The sequence below is a fragment of the Camelus ferus genome, chromosome 13, assembly GCF_009834535.1.
Source record: "Camelus ferus isolate YT-003-E chromosome 13, BCGSAC_Cfer_1.0, whole genome shotgun sequence".
NCBI classification, from domain to species: domain Eukaryota; kingdom Metazoa; phylum Chordata; class Mammalia; order Artiodactyla; family Camelidae; genus Camelus; species Camelus ferus.
Window position 1 is genome coordinate 34,992,166 of NC_045708.1, and position 17,780 is coordinate 35,009,945.

At 46.8% G+C, this 17,780-nt stretch overlaps 2 protein-coding genes across 3 annotated transcripts in view; both read right to left on the minus strand.

Moving 5' to 3' along the window:
- The window catches only part of AGBL4 (ATP/GTP binding protein like 4), a 1,086,468-nt gene that overhangs the window by 199,251 nt on the left and 869,437 nt on the right, over window positions 1–17,780 (minus strand). The gene's annotated exons all lie outside the window — the stretch shown is intronic.
- BEND5 (BEN domain containing 5) overlaps window positions 1–17,780 on the minus strand; it is a 46,866-nt gene that overhangs the window by 20,197 nt on the left and 8,889 nt on the right. The window contains exons 2-3 of one of the 2 annotated variants that reach the window (XM_032494237.1): window positions 11,317–11,450; window positions 8,827–9,211 (exon numbers count right to left, since the gene is read on the minus strand). In XM_032494237.1, the coding sequence (XP_032350128.1) occupies window positions 8,827–9,211; window positions 11,317–11,450 (519 nt within the window). Of the gene's footprint in view, window positions 1–8,826; window positions 9,289–11,316; window positions 11,453–17,780 lie in introns of those variants that run through there. The other variant, XM_014553941.2, reaches the window with a different exon arrangement.

The window sequence follows — 17,780 nt, forward strand, 5'->3', positions numbered from 1 at the left end:
TTCATTAAACATGTGTTGAGAGGAAGAAGTTAATCCTCATGGAAGTCTTACAAAATTGATCTTATTATCTTTGTAGAGGCTCAGAGAGGTAAAGTAATTTGCTGAAAGTCAAAAAATTCAGGGTTGCTGGACTCCAGACTTGCTCTTTCCTGGGCCCTGCACCTTTTCAGCTTACTGCAGCTTTCAGACTTCACAAGCTTCTCACGTAATGCCCACTCTGTGGGACCCTCAGCTCATCTCTGACCTTCCCTGATCTTCCTAAGGCGTCCCTGAAGAAATCCACAATTGTGCAGGAGGGCACCGGCGGGGGGGGGGGGGGTGTCACCAGGCTTCATTTCACTGCTACGAGCTCTGAGCCCATCCTCTGTCAGCTGGTGGCCAGGAAAGCTGGGCTGCTTCTTCATCTGTGGTTCTTCCACCTCCCTCCCCGCCCAACTGTCTGGACCCAGGCAGCATCCAAATGGCAGGGGTGTGCAGAACAGCATGGGTCTGCCCTGCCAGACAGGCACTGAAGGCCCCACACATACGCTGAATGCATGTGAAATGGCCTTTGGTTCTGGACCAGAACTGGCTGGGAGGGAAGATGGAGGGCTGTGGTAGGAGTAAGTGGGGCAGGCGGCGTAAGGGCTGCCCTTAGACTTCTAAAGGGCTGCTGTGGGACACAGGGAGCACCTGAGGGCAGGAATTACAGGGAGGCAGAGCTGCATCTTGGGGCTGGCATCTCCCAAACATATCAACCCACGACTTTGGCCGTGCTTGATCTTCTCTTCAGGCCGTAAGTCCTTCTAGAGCAGGAACCATACAAGATTCATCTTTGCTAAACGGTTGTTGATTGATTTGCCTGGTTCAGAGGAAAAGGGTGACTCTAAGGTTGAGGGACAGCACTCCAGGTCACTCTGGTGGGGAGGAGCCCCTGTGTGCCACCTGTGGTAAGGGCCGGGGCAGTTTCCAGGGGCTCTCGCCTACCTTGGCAGCCTCGTCTTTCCCTTCTACCTACATCCTCTCTGTACAGTCCAGTCAGAAACCACATGTGGTTCCCAAATAAGCCAGTCTCTCTCATAACTCCAAGTCTTTACCAGGCTCTCCTGTCTGAGACACATTCACTTCCTCTCCCTGAGCCCACATCCCTATCTGTTGATCCTATCTACTGCTGAGGTTGCTTTACGTCTGGAAAGCACCTAGCATCGGGCCCAAAGCAGGTGTTCAGAGGGGTCACCCCTTGCCTGGAAGAAGCCCTGTCCCACCTCTCCCACCTGTATTTCCTCTAACTGGCAAAGCCAGCAGGGAACAAGCCTGCCGCATGGCCACACTGAAGCCAATGACCAGCAGGCAAAGCCCTTTCCTAAGTGGGAAGCACATTCCTGTTCTGGCAACAGAGAGAAGCCCAGAAACTCCTGCATGTTCTGGCCACCCGAGCAGGAACAAAGGGACAGCCTGGAGTTCTCCCTCAGCCCCATCCCCACTGCCCCAGAAAAGTGAACTCAAGAGAGAAAGAAGAAGGAGGGTCCTGGACTGTCCCAGCACTCTGTAATCAGCTTTTAAAATAACCTAGGATGAACTGCGGCTAATTCTGATTCAGTCAACAGTACACAAAGTCCCCAAAATGGAAGGCGGCCCCTATCTTTAAGAGAAGCAATTCCAGTTCTCACTGCTAGACCTTTTCCCGCCATCCGGGGTAAGAAGGCACAGGACACAGTGGTTTTGGTCCTGCTCCACCAGCACGTGAGGCAGTGGCAGGCTGTGGGCCTCCTGGGTACCGGGTGTATGAAAATCTGACCTGCTGGGCTGCCTCCCTCTTGCCTGCTTCAGGCCCCTCTCAAAGCCCAACTCTTGTGAGTGCTCCCGTGTACTGGTGAGAATGAACTGAAGCTGAAGGAGATGGAAAAGAGCTCTGAGACAAATGGGCTCCAGGAGGAGAGCCCCGGAAAAGAGAAAACTGAGCCATAAGTAGTGATGTCTGAAGAATCGAGGGGGTCAAAAGGACTGGTCGAGAACTGAAGATGGGAAGATGGACTTCTGCCCAGGAAAAGTGGGTGGAGGGAGAATTAAAAGAACTATAGACCAGTGAGCTTGAAATCAAGTCCAGGCGTAGTGGTAAAATGGACAATTCAAGTATAATTTCTGAGGCCTTACTAGGGAACGTAGCAATCTCCAGGAGACATTAGGGGTTGACTAAAGATTAAGATATGCCAAGACAACCAGATCTGTGTTCTGCTATAAGACAATGAGGGCCTATGACGTGCCAAGCACATTATCTCATGTGCATACTCACGTGATCCTACATCATTAATGTTGCACTCCCTGAGCACTTACTGTGTGCCCCATTGCCCCTGCCTCCGGCAGAGGTCTTTACATGCATTTGCTCCTTTAATCCTCTTAAGAACCATAATGGTTGGTACTGTCGCTGACTCTGCTTTATGGATGAGGAAACTAGGCCCAAGAATTTAAGGAACTTGCCCAAAGTAACAAAATTAGACTGTGGAAAAGCCAAGGTTCAAAACTCCAGCATTTCTGACCTCAGGACCTGTGCAGGCTCTTAATCACTGACCAGGCTTTCCTGCCTAGACATGGTAGGCATTAAGATGTCCATTTTACAGAGGAGAAAACAGAGGCTGAGAAGGGTTAAATCGTTTGTTTGAAGTTGCACAGTTAAAGAATTAGACAGCTGAGATTCAAACCCAAGTAATATCTGTTGCCAAAGCCCACGCTGCCTCCAGTGCAGGGAAAGTCAGCAGGAGGCATTTGGCTGACATTAGCTGCCTTTTCAAAAGCACCATCAGAGACCTGTGCTTAAAGAATCCAGCTCAGACTGCAAAGGATTTTAAAGATCAAAGCTGGTATTTTAACGGACCTTGGAAAGAACACAAGGCACGAGCCCAAAGGGGAACAGAGGTGATAGAAACTCAGCTCTAAAAAGCCAAGACAGATCTGCAGGCCACAATGGCTTTTCTCCTTCAAAAGTTTCAACCAGCCTGTGATCTGGCCAACAGGAACATTATCCCCTCTTTTTGCCTTCTCCTCTCTCAAATGGAGATAATAATCCTTACCTGGTGTTGCAATAAGGGTATTGGAACAGTCCAATAAGATAAAAATGTTAAGGTCTTTGAAGCCTGTAAAGTGTCATGGACATGTTAATATTCTGATTATCAGTGCCTCTTCTGGTCAGAATTCATCATTTGCACCTACATTCTCTGACAAAGCGCACACAAAACCTAAAGCCGTCACAGGCTTCCCTCCTGCAGTCACCGCGCTTGCTCTGTTCTGCTTGGTGTCCATGCACAGGTCTGTGTTCCGCCTGCCTTGGGCTGTGTGTGCCTCTTGAAGGCAGGGATTCCTTCCCCTCCTCTCCGCATTCCTCACGGAGCCCCTTCGTAGCCTTAGTTGAACTAACATTACCTGAATTACACCAAAACGATTCGAACCATCTAAGAGGTACTTACAGTGCTAAAAGCTGAGGGTGACATCTAAGCCTCGGTCTTTGACCTCTAAGAACAAGGAATCTGGCTGAGGGGAATAAGTAAATTTAATTACCGCCCCCATGTGTGGTCCTTCTCATACACCGGAGCTTACCTTGCAACTGGCTCTCACGGCTCTGCTTCCCCTTGGCCCCTTGGAATTCTCTGAGTTTGCCAAGCCCTGGTTTAATAAACACCACCCTCACCTCCCTAGCTTGTGAATGTTTTAAAAAGGGACTCTCCTGGGGGAGGGTAGAGCTCAGCGGTAAGAGTGTATGCCTAGCAGGCATGAAGTCCTGGGTTCAATCCCCAGTACAGCCATTAAAAAAATAAATACATAAGTCAACTTAATTACCTTCCACACCAAAAAAAACCCCCAAAAAAAAAAAAAAAAAACTAGCAATGACAACAACAACAAAAGCCTGGCTGTAAAAAGGGACCATGTTGTTCATTTCTATTTCCAGCACCTAACACGGTCCTGGCACAGAGCATACTTTCAATAAATGTCTATTGAATGAATGAAAGAATAAATGAATGAATATATATACAAATAAATTTGCACTTTATAAATTAGAAGACCTTCATGCTTTTTGTGTCCTCAGCATTTACTTCTTCAGAAGAAAGTCAACAGGAAAGGGGAGAAAAGGGGAAAGAAAATGACATTTATTGAACACTTATACTGTGCTGGTCACAGGGCTACCTTCTTTACATATGCTTCCTGATTCAATTCTGATATCATCACAGAGGCCCTGAGAGAAGGGGTCCACGGGGATAGAGAATGAGCTTCCTTCCTATCAGAGAGGGCTGCCTCCTATGCTAAGATCATGAAAAAGGAAAGTTCTGTTTTACAGAGAGAAAATGTCCTTTGGGGGGGGGGGGTCACCCTCATATCAGCAAAAATGAAGTCCAAGGGCTAAAGAAGGGTATGTGGGCAAGGGAGACCCCTGGAAACAGGCCTGTGACACTTTGTGAGCTTGTTTCCTAGAAACATAAGCCAACAGCCTATCTCATCTGTAAGCTTGTTCGCAACTCCATGACTCCATGTTCTAGAGAATCTATTCTGTTAAATCTATCTTGTGTTTATTTGTGGAAAGAAAGAAAGAAAGAAAGAAAGAAAGAAAGAAAGAAAGAACGAACGAAAGGAAGAACGAAAGGAAGGAAGGAAGGAAGGAAAGAAAAAGAAAGAAAGAAAGTAAGAAAGAAAGAAAAAGAAAGAAAGAAAGAAAGAAAGAAAGAAAGAAAGAAAGAAAGAAAGAAAGGAAAGAAGAAGAGAAGAAGAAAGAAAGAAGAGAAAGAAAAAGGAAGGAGGAGAAGAAAATGACGGATTCCTCCGCCGTCCCCCTTTCCTCCGTCCCTCCTTCCTCCCTTCCCTCCATCCCTCACTCCCCTCGTCATTTCCCTTCCCTTCCCCTTCTCCCTGCGTCCCGTCCGTCCCTTTCCTAACTTCCTTTCCCTTCTCCCTCCTTCCCTTCGGAGCCCTGGCCTGCCTCCCCTCCTCCCCCCCCTCCCCCTAACACACAAATGAAGAAGTAGCCACCCAACGAAGTCTCTGAAACATCTTTTATACCACACTGCCCCTACCCTTCTGCCCCTAACTTCCACCAGGTGCACCCTTATAACTCCTGGCTGCTATGGGGGGCCACCAACAGCCTCAAGAGGCCAGACTCCTGCTCTCTGCCTTCTCCCATCCATGGCCTGCAGGACCACAATGCCTGAGGGAGTCAACAATGATTCTTCCAGGCAGGGATCCTTCTTTTTAAATATGAGCATCCTTGACCTTGTCTCTGAATTTGCCTGTGACAATATGGATGACCCAGCATGCAAGTTGAACAAAGCCCTGGAGATGAGCCCCTGGACAAGGTGGACAGGAGAAAATACGCAAGGACAGGCCTCTAAGAGCAGTGTTTGGGCCAAGCCCAGTGGGCCAGGGATGTACTGCCCAGGCCACACATTGGCTCCAGGCCGGGACGTATGTGCTCCTACAGGGCATGTGAAGCTGAGAATCAAAGAGGGTCTCTCAGTCCCTTCCTGGCTCTTCTCTGCCTTGTTACAGGTTTTTTGGTGGTGTGCACAGTGCAGGAGCCATTACAGCAGGGGCTGTCTTCCCAGACTCATCCAGAGACAGTTCTACTTTCAAATACTAGCCCCTCCCCCAGAATGCATTACACTGCATTTCAATTACATGCTTACATGTTTACCTCCATCACTACACCCCCACCCCCTCAACTTCCAATGTCTTAGTCTTCTTCTTATCTGCCCAAGTTCCTACTAGGCTCAGAAAGCATATGGTCAATGTCAGCTGACTGAATGGACAAATGAACATATGTGCTCTGCTCTTTTATCTTCTATAACAGAAGATCCTCAGAGGCAGAGAAGTTAGTTAATCTGCTCAAGGTCATACAGCCAATTACTGGTTAGGGGAGCCAGAGTTAAAAACCAAATAGGACCCTGTCTTACCCCTTCACTAACCGGTATGGAAAAGCAGCTAATGGTAAGCGAGCATCAGCAGAACGCCAGGCATTATGCTGTGTATCCCTGAGCTGTGAGGAGGGTGTTATAATTTCCGTTTTACAGATGAGAACACCAAGGCTCAGAGAGGGGCCCTCTGTCTACCCTGCTCCTCACTCTTCTAACTTCCTCACTCCTGCCTCACTCCACAACAAAAATGCATCCTTCAGACTCCAGCTTATAAGTCACTTCCTTCAGGAAGCCTTTCTTCCCTGATCCCACCAAATTCAGCAGGTCCCCTCCTCTGCTGTCCCACAGCAGAGCTTCTGTCCCTCTGCTGGCACTAACTGTGTCGGTGGCTGTCTCCCTTATCAAACTTTGAGCACCTCAAGGGCAAAGGGCAAGGGCTAGATCTTGAATTCACAGAACTTTATCAACTAAGCAAAATGCCTGGCACACAGTGGATATGAGTCAGTAACTGTGGAAGAAAGGAGGGAAGGAAGGAGGGAAGTAAGCAAGGAAAGAAGGTTTCTGAAGCCACAGAGTTGGGAAGTGGGAAACTGGGTTTGAATTCAGGCCTGCCTGGTTCCAAAGACTAGACTAGACTATATCCATGAAAACATACAAACTCCCCTTAGGGTAGAGACCCTTTTATTATATTCTTGTGGGTTTATCTTCAAGCATGGCACTTTTCATCCTCTGATTAACAAGTACTAATCAATGGACTTAAAACTTTCACAGGTTGGGGGGCAGTAGGTGTGATTTTCCTGGACACCCATGGTCCCTGGAGCACAGGCCACTGCACATGGTGGGTGTTCCGTGCATACTTGTGGCTGGAACTGATTTATATTCAGTCCATCCCACTGTGATGATGACAGGGACCCAGATCAGAGAAGAGCCAGCCGTCAGCTCTCACGATGGCATTCAAGGCCTGCGGAGTGGGAGAGCCCAGAACCATCAAGACACTGAAACTACGGCTGGGGCCAAGTCTGTCTAAGTGTTTTAGGGCTAAAGAGGCATATACTGGTGCAAAATGTGGGGTGTCTTATTGTCCCAGAGGGTTACGAGTTGCTTCTGGAGTTTAAACTCAGTCCATGGTCATGCAAAACAGGCAATTTCCCTGAGAACTGAACTGAAACAACAGTGTGGAGAGTTTTCTCTGTTTGTATGCTTTGCCTCCCTCCCCCTCAACAAGAAGTTTACAAAAGGCATGGCATGCAGAGTGCAATGAAAATTAAAATTATTCCTTTGAAGGCCAGAAAATGGCCTTTTTCTCTGAAAATCACAATTCTCTCTCTGCCCCCCACTCTCCCCACTTCAAGATCAACATAGCTTTCACACATTTTTACAGTTAGGGTTTCTCTTTGAGATTTTATAGCATATTTAAAGAATTTTAATAACTTTTTACGTTGCATACCACTAACCTTTTAGTGTCACTGTGCGCCTCTATGGAGAATGGCCAAGGTCAAGGCAGAGATGGGGAGAAGGGACATTACCAGCCTAGGAATCAGGGACGTGGTTTGAGGTGAGCCCTGCCTCTGCCTCCTCAAGTGACTGCAGGTAAATTCCAACCTCAGTTTCCTTCTCTGTGACAAGGGCATGTAAAGGCCTCTTGGCTGACTCTCTAGGCCCCTCTGAAGATCTACTGAGACACTGCCTTGGGCACATACTCCAGGTTGTAAAAGGCACCAATAAACATAAGTAAGGCAGGGTAAGAGCACACTTATGTAAACATCAAAGAGGCATGAAGCTTTACACATAAATGTATTATCTAGATAACACGAGCCTCCTTTCTTGAGTACAAAACTATTTAATTTAAACTTTGGGGATTGCACTTGTGTTTCTAGACCAGACTACTCCCTTTTGGAAGCAAAGAACACTGACACGGGGTCATTGATGATTGTCCTCAGGGGATGTAGAGACTACAACTTGTGTTATACCCACTCGCTCAGTACTGACTGGCCTCTATCTTCTACAACTCTGGATTCTTGTGTTCTGAAAGAGCACTTCTGTCTTCTCCTCTTAGGTAAGCAGTCATTTTTCTCTGCTGGCAAGGCTGCTGCATTTCAGATTTCCCGATTCCTGCCTCTAAACTACATTAGATGAGAAAACCTGAAAACCTAGTTTGTTAAAATCAGTTACAATATGAGAGCCTATTAAGTTGAGCAAACCAAAGGGGTTTTATACATTTTTATATTAATCTTCCTAAGGTCATGTGTCTGCTCAAAAGCTTTTCAGTGTTTTCTCATTCTAGCAAAACAAGTCCAGACACCTTAGGCAGGTATCATGTTCAAGGTCTTCAATCACCTGTCCTGTAACCACATTTGCAGTCTTCCTCCTTGGCACGTTCCAGATGTTCTCTCATGCTCAGCGACTGCTGCCCTCCGCCTCCTCCCGGGCCCTGAAATACCACCCACCCTTTGGGGCCCAGTTCAAGGCCCACCTTCTTCCTGAAGTCTACCTAAGTTACAAATAACCTCGCTCCATCCTTTAAACTCTCCTATTATTTTATCTACATCTCTCTCGTGGCATGTATCACTTGCTGACTTAAAGTAATATGTGTTTTCAGGATCACGTCAGGCTCTCTTTACTGTCCTAAAATCTCCGTGGAGAGGTTTCCTGTGACCCCTGGTGCCTCTGGCTGAGCAAAATGCACAAATGAGGGGTGGCAAATACTTTTCCGGCTCTCGTTCTCCGAGCCACATTTCTCAGTGTTGCCCACCGTGTTCCGGACTGCTATGGCTGCTACCTCCACAAGCTCCGCTCAGATTCACTCTGAGAGGGGAGTGGCTCCTCCCTGGGTAGCTGCCGAGCCAAGTCCCTGCCCTCCTCTTGGCCCCGCCTCCCAGAGCCCTCCTGGAAGAGGAGCGGCACAACCCACCCCCTGCCCGCGGGGAGCGCAGGCGGCCTGCGGGGCACTCACCACTGCCAAGCCTCAGGAGCAGCACGTCCTGCAGCCTGCGGTTGAGGTCCCGGAGCTCCTTCATCTCGGACACGAGCGCCCCGTACTCCTTGAGCTTCTTGGCCTGCTGAACCAGCTGCCTCCGAGTCCGCTCCAGCTCCTGCTGGAGGTGCCGCATCTCCTCCTGCTGCTGCTGGTAGTTGCGCAGCAGCTCCTCGTACAGAGCCCGGGGCACGACGGCATCCTCCAGACTGTCCATGTCCTCTGTGCCCGGCGAGGCCTCCACGAAGACCTCTTCTGGACACGTGCTGTGGCCCAGGCTCAGGCCGTTCTGCTTCTCCAGCCGGGCCACCACTGCCTCGATGCTCTTGTGCGCCACTTCGCTCGGCTTCCGCCCCTCGGGTCTCTGTGTAGGACAACGAGAATCAGTTCAGGCAAGGGCAGCTGGGACTTTCTTGCGGCTCAATATTTCCCCAGACAATCCTAGAATCACAGAACCACAGATCATCAGTGCTTGGAGAAACCTGCACAAACACTCTAGTCAAAGCCCTTTATTTTACAAATGGGGGAGAGGTCCAGAGTGGGGAAGGGTCCTGCCCAAAGTCACACAGTCAGTGGGTGGCAGAACCAGAACTCTGGTTTCCTGGCCAGCATTTTTCCCATTCCATCACTCTGCCTCTTAGGTGCATGTTATACCACGACCGCCCTCATCTCCCCAGCCTCCCACTCCACACGCATAGTGACTTGCTCATGGTGGGGTGTTCAGGGTATTTGTAGAGATCAGTAAGAAATCAGGCCAGCAAAAGCCATCCCAGGGGTCTTCACTCACATCTCTTCAACAACAAAAACATAAAAGCGCTCAATCTCCCCCCCAAAAAGGGTATTCCACCAAGTCAACTTTTCCTCAAGAATGCTTTAGTTGGGACAGATGCTAAGAACTGTAATCTAGGGCAGGAACCACGTCTTATTTTCTGTTTCTCCACTGCCTACTCAGAACTGGCACTTGGCAGCGGCTCGATAAATGTTTACTTAACGGAAAAGTTCAAAGAATGCTAGCACTGGAAGTTTCTTTCTGTTTAACTCTCTCATTTTACAGGTGAGGAAACAGGCTCAGAGAGGGGAAGGTGTATATTCAGGGGTCACATGGTGAGCTACAGACAGAGCCAGACCCCAAACTTAGAGCCCAACTTAGAACACTGGCTCCTTCCCCCACATCTGCGAACCTCTCCCTGGACTCTGGCCAAGTTGAAGCCCAGCAAGATGTGGATGTGGAGAGGACAGTTTATAGAGAAGAGAATTATCCAGGACTACCCAGGGGTTGGGGTTTCAGCTGCCTGAGGAAATTCCAGCTCAAGTGGACAAAGCTTCCACTGAGGGGGAGTGGAAGTTACAGGACCAACTGAATTCTTCACCCAGGGCAGGAGGGCTAGGAGCTCTCCTGATTGCCAGCACTTGTGGGAGGTGCAGACAACTGAGGACACAAGATTCCAGACAACCTAACTGTGTCAGGTCAAGCCTGCCTTAGCCTCTCAATAAGTTCCTGAAATTTTTGGAAAAAAGAAAAAAAAAAAAAACAAACAACTCTGAGGTTAAGTTACATGACAAACTCCTAACCTGTCATTTCATCCACTGGGATGAAGTGCTCCTAGTCTAGGTGAATTTATTTGCTAAAATTGTAATGAGCACTTTAGACATCTGATAGTCTGATCACTACACTGTGAGACCACCAAGGGCAGTGACCATGTCTCTCTAATCTCTATGACCCCAGGGACCAGCACAGGGTCCAGGCTCATACACGGGTACAATATCAAGGCATGAACTGAACTCAGCTACATCTTTTGGACCTTGGGAATGTCCTTGACCTGTGTCCAAAATCAGACTGTGGTCAAGGCATCCTTCTTCCTCTTCCCTTCCTCTGGGATACCCACTGTGCAGAAAGAAAAAAAAATCTGGCTTATTGAACAGATATTCAGCAGGCTTACAAGTGAGGGCTGGAGGAGACCCACTGGGGCACACACCAAAGGAAATGCAACCTCATGCAAAAGTTTTCTTCCAACTCAGGGTCACATGAACCCCCCTGTGACCTGGCACACCCTATCTTCTCGTGAGTCCACCCTTAGCTGTTGGGGGCAGTTTGATAGTGACTGGCTCTGACCTGCTACCCAAGAACAGCTACCTTACATTCCTAGAGCCTGGCAGTGACCTGCCCAGAGCTGCAGGCCAGAGGGAAAAGCACCATTCCCAGTCCTCTGCAGTGATGACACTGCACAGATGGTGCACACAGGTCAGGGCATGGTGGTGGCACAACACGAGTCAGGTTCCCTGGAAAGTCAGCCAGCACAGTAAACACAAACTAGCTGTCCCAGGCGCCTCCCAATTGGGAAAAATCACATCCTATGACACTAGGGGACAGTCATATGGAGAGAGGAGGCCAGACTGGAATTCTTAAGCTATCAGAAACCTGAAAACGCTCCCATATATTTCAAAAAAAAAAAGGAAAGTTTTTTTTACCTTGATGTGTCTAAGCTGTAAATCTTCTTCCCCATAATCTTTAACCTCCCCATCTTCTTCTACGTGATTGAGAGAAAGTTTGGGGATTTTTATTTTCTTCTGCATCACACTGTTTTCCAGGTCAGATTTGTCTTCTAAAATGCATATCAAGAGAACAAGGTTCATTATGAGGCAAAATGCTCAAAACGCCCATAACCTCAAATGCTAGAGAATGACTGAGGCCAGACCAGTTAAAAAGGAAAAGCACACAAACCCAAGATCTGTTCCCTCCTACATACGGGGCTCCTGGGAGCAGCAGCACAGATCAAACTCAGGATCGAGAGAATGTGCTCAAAGGACTGTCGTACAAAGTGTGGAAATAGCGCCCAATGAATCTGCTGAGGGGCTTCCCTAAGCACATCTTAAAGGGTGGCCTTTTATGGAATTCCAGAATATTGGCACGGGAAGGCCCTTAGATTGCTATCTAGTTCAGATTTAACCAGCACACAAATTCTTCGACAACTGAGATCTTTCTAAGCCAAGTGACATCCAAGGAAAACTTGAGGGATTTCTGCCAGCCCACGTACTGATAAACATGAAAGGATGGTAACTCTTACGGAGGTAAAGCCTGAGCTGGAGCTGAGAGCCTGCCTGCGGCCCAGACACAGGACAGGCCTAGTGGAGACAGATACAGGGAGAGTAACGAGTAACATTCACTGCCTTGTCACTGGTATCAGATCATGAAATTACAGAGTTCGCGGGGCCTCAGTGACCAAGTGGTCCAGCTCTCTCAATTTACAGGTAAGGGAACTCAAAGCCAGAGGACAGAAGGGCTTGCCCAGGATGTGAGCCCGAGGAAGAGCCAGGAGTGGGAAACAGGCCTCTGGCACCTCCCCAGTGCTTATGTGCACTACAAACTGCAAAAGTGCTACACAAATACAAAGGGATATTATTTCTACTCACTTTCTCCATCTTTAAGCTCAACTTCAGATAATCTAAAAGAGAATTCTTTTTTTCTCCTGCACAAATTTCAAAGTTTATTTTCCAGACTTGTCTCTCACTGTAGATGTCAAAAGTAAAAATTAAATGAGGAGAGAGGTTCCAGAGGTAGAAGCTTGAACCTCCTCTGGCACTGGTCTCTTGCAGTAAATACTTTGGGGTCTTGTTTTCTGGGCTTGAACAGAGACTCTGGGAATGACTGTTTCTTATACTCCTCAAAGGTTCTCACCGCTGTATCCTAAATGCAGTTTCTAGCATGTTGCCCAATGCTGGATGTGGCATGTGGCCAGGTAATGGTTAAGTCCAATCTCTTAGGGTCTTTATGTGTGAGTGTGTGTGTGCGTTAAACATGCTTTTACACTTCCTTCGAGCCAGGCTTCTCTCCTCACAACTTGTTACCAAAGCTGAGAAGAAAGCTTATAAGTGCCTAACTATTCCAGAATGTAGTCAAATGTCAAGTCATCCTAAATGGTTCTAGGAATGGAGCCCCAGCTGATCAGGGGTGGGACCCCAGTATCAGAGAGCCCTCAGCGTGAATCTCAGCTCTCCTGTGACAGGGTGAGGAGGGAGGAACAAGGCCTTGGAAGCATGACCTCAGGTGTCTCCTCTATAAGGGAGTGTGGGGACTCCAGCAGTGCTTCACACGCTCACCACACAGTGCTGGTACACACTAGGCACTCAATGAACAGGACGTTAAAACTGCTATGATCAACATGCTCAGAATCATTTTATTTCACTAAGCCTAAGGTGAATAAAGATGCAAGTTAAAAAATAAAGGAGTGACTTAAGAAGGGCAGAGAGTACAAGGGAACTGCCCAGGACAAGAAGATGTGGTCTTTGTTAACAGCCCCTCCTGATCAGAGATGAAAATGGTGTTTCCCGCTAATAGAGGAGCAAGCCTCGGGGTCTAGTTTCATAAGAAAGGCTGGTTCTTGTTCTCTTCATGCCAATAAAAGACACCCAATGGGTTAGGCCTGGACAACAGCAGGGACTGTGGTCTTTTACCAATCACTGTTGACTCTTTCTTAGTCAAAAAGCTGCTACACGGTAAAACCTAGAGAAAGTCCTCCAAATGAAGTTATCCTGAAATGGGGTGGGTGGGTGTTTTCACATGTGAAAAAAAAAAGGCACCGAAAGAGATACAGGGCATGAAAGGGTGGTGTCAGGACTTCTGAATGTGTAGAGGCAAAGCTCCTGGGCTAGTCTTCAGTTTGACAAGTTCAAAGGCAAAAATCTGAGATGCAGCCACCAAACTAGAAAGGACAAGCTATGATCTGCCTCCCCGAGCTGAAACTCTATACGTAGCTCAGAATCAGGTTGGTGTGGAGAGAAATGATCATTCAGACTCACAGAACTAGGCAATATTTGATCTGAGAATGATCCTTAGATCACCTCATTTAACCCTTTCAAAACAGAGATGAGGTTCCAAATAGTAAATTCACGCATCCATCCACTTGACAATCTAGCCTAGGGATACAGGAGGAGCAGGACAAGCAGGTGCCCATTCTGGACAGCTCATCACTGTGCAAGGTCACAGAAGTTAATGTCATAACATGAATAGCAGGAGAACCCAGACTGTGTAGCTAGAGTCTAGAGCTTTTCCTCCTACACTTCAGCTTAACATTTACTGAGAATTTACACCTACATGATATGGTCAGGGCCCTGGGTCACTGAGAATGAATACCTGGTTGGAAGACCCAAGATGAAAACCCATGAAAAAGAAAAGCCCTCAAATAAGATTGAGATAAGATATCAAATACTGAGTTTGAATAAGAGGAAAGTAACTGCTACAGGATCTCAGGGACAAGAGACATCACTTTGATCAGTACAACCACAGCAGGCTTTTGAGAGGAGGTGGCATTCGAGCTAGGCTCCTTATTTCCTGGGTGATCTTGGGTAGCTTACTTTACTTCTGATTCTGTTTCCTCATCTGTGACTTGAGGTAAATAATTCCTACTCACATTTCCTGGATGCAGTGAAGATGATCAATTCTGTGTGTTAGGAACCTGAGTGGAGTGCGTGGCACCTGGACATTCAGTCCTCATAAAAGGATAGCCATTTATGGATGGTGAGAAGAGGGGTAAAGAATAAAAACCAAAAAAGGAAGGTTGGGAAAATATCAGACTGGAATGGCTATAAAAGATGGTTCAGTTTAGGCAGGAAAAGGGGGAGAGGAAGGAAGTTAAGGTGGCTGGGGCTTAAAGTATAAATGGCCTTGAATGCCAAGGTAAGGAGAACTGATATTCAGCCTGCAGGTGTGAAAAAAGCTGGGAGTCAGACAAGCTGGATTCCAAGTCCAGTTCTGCTACTCGGCAGGCATGAGAAGTCAGGCAAGCTGCTCTGCCAAGTAAGCATCATTGTTCTCTTTCTGTAGAAATGGAGATGGAGTATCTACCTCAAGTGAGGATCCAATCAGCTGAGTAAATGTGCCTTGAAGACAACAGGGCCCTGTACACACAGCGGATGAAAAGCTCAGCAGAGCCAGCTGCTGGCCCAGGGCTGCTGCAGGCTTGCTCCTAGAAGTGGAGACCTGCTAAGCCACCTGGCCTGGGAAGGACAGTCGGGAGATCTCTACTCCCCATCTGATGACAGGAGCCCCACTCCCACCAGGTATACGCAAACCTCCATGCTCCTCTGTCTCTTTGGAATGCTACCTCCTTTTCCGTCTGCTTAATAAACTCCACTCAGTCTCCACTCATCTCCTCTCTCCTCCTCAGAGGTCCCAACACACCTTGTGGATACCTTCTGTAGATACCTAGCCTGTTCTCTTACTACATTGCCATCATCTGCTTTGATGTCTACCTTTCCCACTGGAGTGTGAGTAACCTCAGGGCAGGGCCCATATCATAGGCCTGACTATACAATATAGAGACTCATCCAAAAAACAATAAAAGCTTAATGAAAGAATAAAAGAGGCTACACCAGTAAGCATATGAAAAGATACTCAAAATCACCAGCCATTAGGGAAATGCAAATCAAAAATAATACAATCAGATATACTTCATACTCACTAGGATGGCTATAATCAAAAAAAAAAAAAAAAAAAAAAAAAGAAAGAAAGAAAACAGAAGAAAAATAACAGGCATTGGGAGGATGTGGAGAAACTGGATGTGGAGAAATACCCGCTGGGAATGTAAACTGGGGCAGCTACCTTGGAAAGTAGTTTGGCAGTTTCTCAAAAGGTTAAACAGGATAACCATATGATCCAGCAATTCCACTCCTAAGTGTATATACAAGAAAAATGAAAACATGTCCACTAAAACTTGTGCATGAATGTTCATAGCAACATTATTCATAATAGTCAAAAGGTAGAAACAACCCAACTGTCCATTGACTGATGAAAGAATAAGCAAAATGTGGTATACACATGCAATGGAATATTATTCAGCCATAAAAAGAAATGAAGTACTGATATATGCTACAACATGAATGAATCTTGAGAACATTATGCTAAGTGAAAGAAGCCAGGCACAAAGGCCACATAATATATAATTCGATTTATATGAAATGTCCATAATAGATAAATACAGAGACAGAAAGTAGATTAATGTTTGCTGGGGTGTAGGGGGAATGGGCAATGACAAGTCACTACTTAATGGGTAACAGGGATTTCTTTTTGGGTGATGAAGATGTTCTGGAATTAGTGAAGATGGCTGCAGAACACTGTGAATGGTATGCACTTTTAAATGGTTAAACTGGTGAATTTTATGTTATGCGAATTATACTTCAATTAAAAAATAGGCTATCACTTTTAGAATGTCTACTACCTATCAGACACTACCATAAGGCTCTTTACATATAACAAGAAGTCTACAATTAAGTATTAGCTGCATTTTTTTTCCCACAAAAGAAATGAGACTCAAAGAGGGTCTACAGACACTCAGGAAAGTGGAGAGCCAGGATTTATCTAGATCTCTTTGCCTCCCAAGCTCATGCTCTATTTTCTCTAAACACATGCCTGCATACTTATAAATTCTGAATGAATGAATATTGGCTCTAGATAAGGAAATCTAAACTCTCCAGACTGAAGTTCAAAGCAGAAGACCACTTTATTCCTACTGTCCTGCTAGACTCCTCTGGCCTCAGGAAGTCCCCAGATAGCAGTAACCATCACCAGACACAACAGAATTAGGTTGTAGGCCAGGCTTCCGGGTTTGAATGGGTTCTTTCAAAAGGTAGGCTGAGCAGTACAGGAAGGTCTGAGTATCAGGAGTGAGTCCCAGAAAGGAGCAGAAGATTGAAGGTCTCTCCAATCATGTATGCCCTGATCTGGATCTTGGCTGTGCCAAAGCTTGGCCAGGGGGATCCTGAGGCTCCTCTGAGAGCTAACTACCTCCTGGCTCCATCCTAATGCTCATCAGTTTCCTCCCTGATCCATGCTCCTGGGATGAGGGCTCAGGAAGATCTGAGGCCTCCACTCATCCTATTTTGCAGTCAGTGGACATTTACTGAGGCTGTGTTCTGGGTTGAGTCCTGTGCTAAGTGGTCCTTATCTTCTGGATCCTTAAAACCCAGGGTGTACCAAGAACCCCAACTAGAATGCAAGCTTTGACTTCCTGAGAGATGCTGACTCATATGGGGCAAACCTCCAGTCTCCAGACCTCCCTAACCCTAATCCTAAATTGAAGGTGATGACTCACATCCATATCTAGTCCATAAAAAATTACCACTCAGTGTCACCATAAAAAGTGGAAGAACTGTCTGGGAGAGGGAGGCCCAGGATCTAATAAAAGCAGCCCAGTCTTTTGAATCAGGTGGTCCTGGTTTGGAATTCTGGCTCTGCTACATACTAACGTGGGAGCTGGGGCAAGTTACTTCACTTGTGTGAGTCTCAGTTTCATTATCTGTAAAGTGGGGATAATAAACTGTTTTCCAAAAGGTAGTGGATATAAAACACTAAGCACAGTGCCTTTCTTGTCATAGGTGTTCAGTGAATAGTGTCTGTGAGGCTACCCTGTGGGTTATGTGCTTGGCTTTTATCCTATGGCAAAGAGAACCACTGCAGGTATCCGACACAGATTGAGACATGATGAAAGAGATGTTTGGGGACGATTAATGTGGCAGTGGCAAGCGAGACGGATGAGGTGTGAGGAGGAGACTGAACACAGGGTGACAAGAAGCTGTAACTCTTGACTGGTCACATTAATGAAGGTGAACGGTGGTGTAGATGATCTAAGACAGCAGGTAACTTTATACAGCATTTTAACGTGGCTTTAGAGAATGCTTCTGGCTTTGTGTTCCAGAAAACCACACAAGAAACTAGCAGTGGATTCAGAAGGATGAGGGAAACTATCTCATCAACTGGCCTTTGCAACTGCTCCAAGCTTAAAAATCAGTTTTAGTGTTAACAGAAATAAATACGTAGCCTCTGAAGAGATAACCTTCATTGATTCTGACTTCCTGATTATTTTGTTTTCAGGGCAAGGAAAAGCACCAAGGATTTGGGCATCAGCTATCTCCTCCTCCTTTCCAGCTACTGTGTCATC